The sequence below is a fragment of the Myotis davidii genome, unplaced genomic scaffold, assembly GCF_000327345.1.
Source record: "Myotis davidii unplaced genomic scaffold, ASM32734v1 scaffold512, whole genome shotgun sequence".
Lineage (NCBI taxonomy): Eukaryota > Metazoa > Chordata > Mammalia > Chiroptera > Vespertilionidae > Myotis > Myotis davidii.
Window position 1 is genome coordinate 2,055,690 of NW_006284323.1, and position 2,679 is coordinate 2,058,368.

A 2,679-nucleotide genomic window follows, 5' to 3' on the forward strand; every position below is an offset into this window, starting at 1 on the left:
TTAGTTACATGCAAACAAGTGGTTGTTAGAATAAGATGGAACTTGGAAACATTGTAGAAAATAGGTCTATCTTTCATCTAGCACCAATATTCCACCTTTGTGTGCCAATCCACCAAAATTACCGAAAAATCGGTAGGGTTTGGTAGGGTTAAACTCTGGCCATGGATCCCTTAGGTCCTGGGATGGGTTCAATTAAAAATAAATTTTTTTTATTTAGATGATAATCTTTTTTAAATTTTATTTTTTAATTGAGTTTATTGGGGTGACACTGGTTAATAAAATCTATAGGTTTCTTGGTTCATTTCTGTTTCCTCCTCTCCCTACTCCCTGAGTGTGGGGGTGAGCAGCGAAAGCTTCGGGTCCCCCCTCCTTGTGACCTGCTCCTTCTTCCTGCCCAGGGCTAGGCCCCGAGGACAGGGTGCCCACCTGTGGGCCCCTCGTGTCTGCCTGAGAACCGGCCAAGCCTCGGGAGCCAGCCAAGGGTCGTTTGTGCTAATGTCCCCCAGGCCAAGGCCCGGGAGAAGCCCTCTTGTAGGCACCGGCCAAGCCTCGGGAGCAGGGAGGCCTCCTGGCTGGCCCTGGACGGGGCACAGGGTGGCTGCGGAAAACCCCGGGTGAGCTGCTGCCATCTCTTTAGTGGCGACCACACATGTCAGGTGGGATCAGCAGTGCCGTCCCTGCCGACGCGCGTGGGGTGAGCATGGAGGAGCCTCCAGTCCCTCAGAAAGTGCTCGGCGAGGCCCGGGTCACCCTCTGTGTCACATGGGAAGGAGCTCAGCTGTGGGAACTTTAAAGCCCATTAGCTCAGTTTGCTTTGAGGCAGTTAAACTGTTTCACCAAGTGATTCAAAGACCAGCCTCTGGGTGTGGGGAGGGAGCAAGCTGTTTAAGGGCAGCCTCCGGACTCTGGAGAGATGAGCGTGCTTCCCCCGCGCCCCACAGCTGTGCTGGCTGCTGGTGCCCAGATGCACCAGAGTCATTTCCAGGCACAGGATGGAAAGCCGAGCTTCCAGCTTTGTTACTCTTTCACGTGTCCTTCCTCCTGGCATTTAGATAAAAGGCACTTTATTCTATTTCAAGATGGGTGTTTGGTTCCCAGTAATTTTCATTTCTAATTCATTCTATACGCTCAGCAACTCCTCACCCGTGTCCCCTGTAACCTTCTGTTCTGAAATGCTTTTCCTGTCCTTACATTTCCTCCCAGAAGTCCTCCTTCCAACACGCTTCGTGTGCCTGTCACTGCGGTGTGTGTGCGCTCGGCATGTCTGGGGTCACATGTGACCTGTTCTCCGTATCGCACAGCAGGCTTCATGCTCCTGCCGCTCGCATTTGTTGGGGGCGGAGGGCGGGCAGGGGTGTGGGTTCTCTGTGTGGTGGCCGCCCTGCGCCCTCACCCACCAGGCATGCTGCCTCGGGCATTGTCTTTTTTCTGAAATTGCTGCTAATTGAGTAAAAGTATCAGATGGGTCTTGTTTTGGTTTAGTTTTTGTGTTGGAGGACACTCCTGGCCCTGGGTTCACACGTGACTGCATGTTTGGTTTTTCAGATCCAAAGGACATCGCCTGCTCGTCCACCCTGGTGGCGGTAAGGACTCGCTCTCTGCTCCTTGCATCCCTGCTACAGTGAAGTGAGGTGTAATTTCTGGCTGTGGATTCAGTCCTTGCTCTAACTAATTTTTTTCCTCCCAGCATCCGAAAAGCTATGAGAATGGCGTGCACAGGTTTCGGCTGCAGAAGCAAGCCCTACCTGACGAGAAGAAGCTGCTGGTGAGTCATCCCCGAGCCGCTCAGCAGGCGGTCAGAGTCGCTGCCTCAGGGACCCGTCCCAGACATCCAGGGTCCTCACCAAACTGCGTCTTGCGTTTCATCAGTAAATCTCGAATTTTTCCTTGTTAGGCTTCTTTGGGTAGCAGGCTAAGCTTACTTTACATTTTTAAAATCAGATTTGACAGTCATTCATTCCACAAGTATTTGCAGCATTCCGTGTAACGGGCACTGCTCCAGGTCAGGCTGTGCCGCGAGCATCAGTGACACGTCTTGCTCCTGTGGGACTCCCATTTTGGGGGGCGGGAGGACAGCACCAGCTAAATGCCAGGAAGACGGAGAGCAGGGAGAGGAGCAAGCTCTCCGGTGTCTCTTCTCATAAGGGCACTAATCCCCTGAAGAGGGCTCCCCTCCTGCCCAGAGGCCCACCTCCAAATACCATCACATCAGAGACTGGTTCAACACATGAATTTAGGAGGAACACAAATACTTGGTCCACCCCATCAGGTCTTAATCGATGTCCAAATGGCTCAGTTCCTCTTGGATTGTTTTTTCAAACTATGACCTCCTGGTTCATAGAGCGATGCTCAACCTCTGGGGCGTGATGCAGCACCTCAGGCCCTGTGTTCTGATGCAGCTGCTCACCAGTGAAGCTGGCCATGTCTTCTGAATAAATGTCACTCTTCCCTTTCCTGGTCCTTCTACGGAAGTCTGTTTACTAGCTGTCACCAAACCGGCAGTTACCTAGTTAGAGGCTGCACCACAGGCAGCCTCAGTGCAGACGCCATCAGGCGGTTGTTGGCCCTTTCAGAGGGGCCTCTGAGCGCTAACCGGGCTTTGGTCCTCGCCCTATGTTGCAGGAAGAGCTCACACACTGCAGGTGGCTCTGGGGGGCAGGCAGGGTGTCCCCCAAGTTC

At 52.9% G+C, this 2,679-nt stretch overlaps 1 protein-coding gene across 1 annotated transcript in view; it reads left to right on the forward strand.

The window, feature by feature from the left end:
• The window catches only part of SLC37A1 (solute carrier family 37 (glucose-6-phosphate transporter), member 1), a 39,055-nt gene that overhangs the window by 18,761 nt on the left and 17,615 nt on the right, over positions 1 to 2,679 (forward strand). Inside the window, exons 8-9 of the mRNA XM_015569089.1 lie at positions 1,546 to 1,583; positions 1,688 to 1,765. Coding sequence (XP_015424575.1) covers positions 1,546 to 1,583; positions 1,688 to 1,765 — 116 coding nt within the window. The remainder of the gene's footprint in view (positions 1 to 1,545; positions 1,584 to 1,687; positions 1,766 to 2,679) is intronic.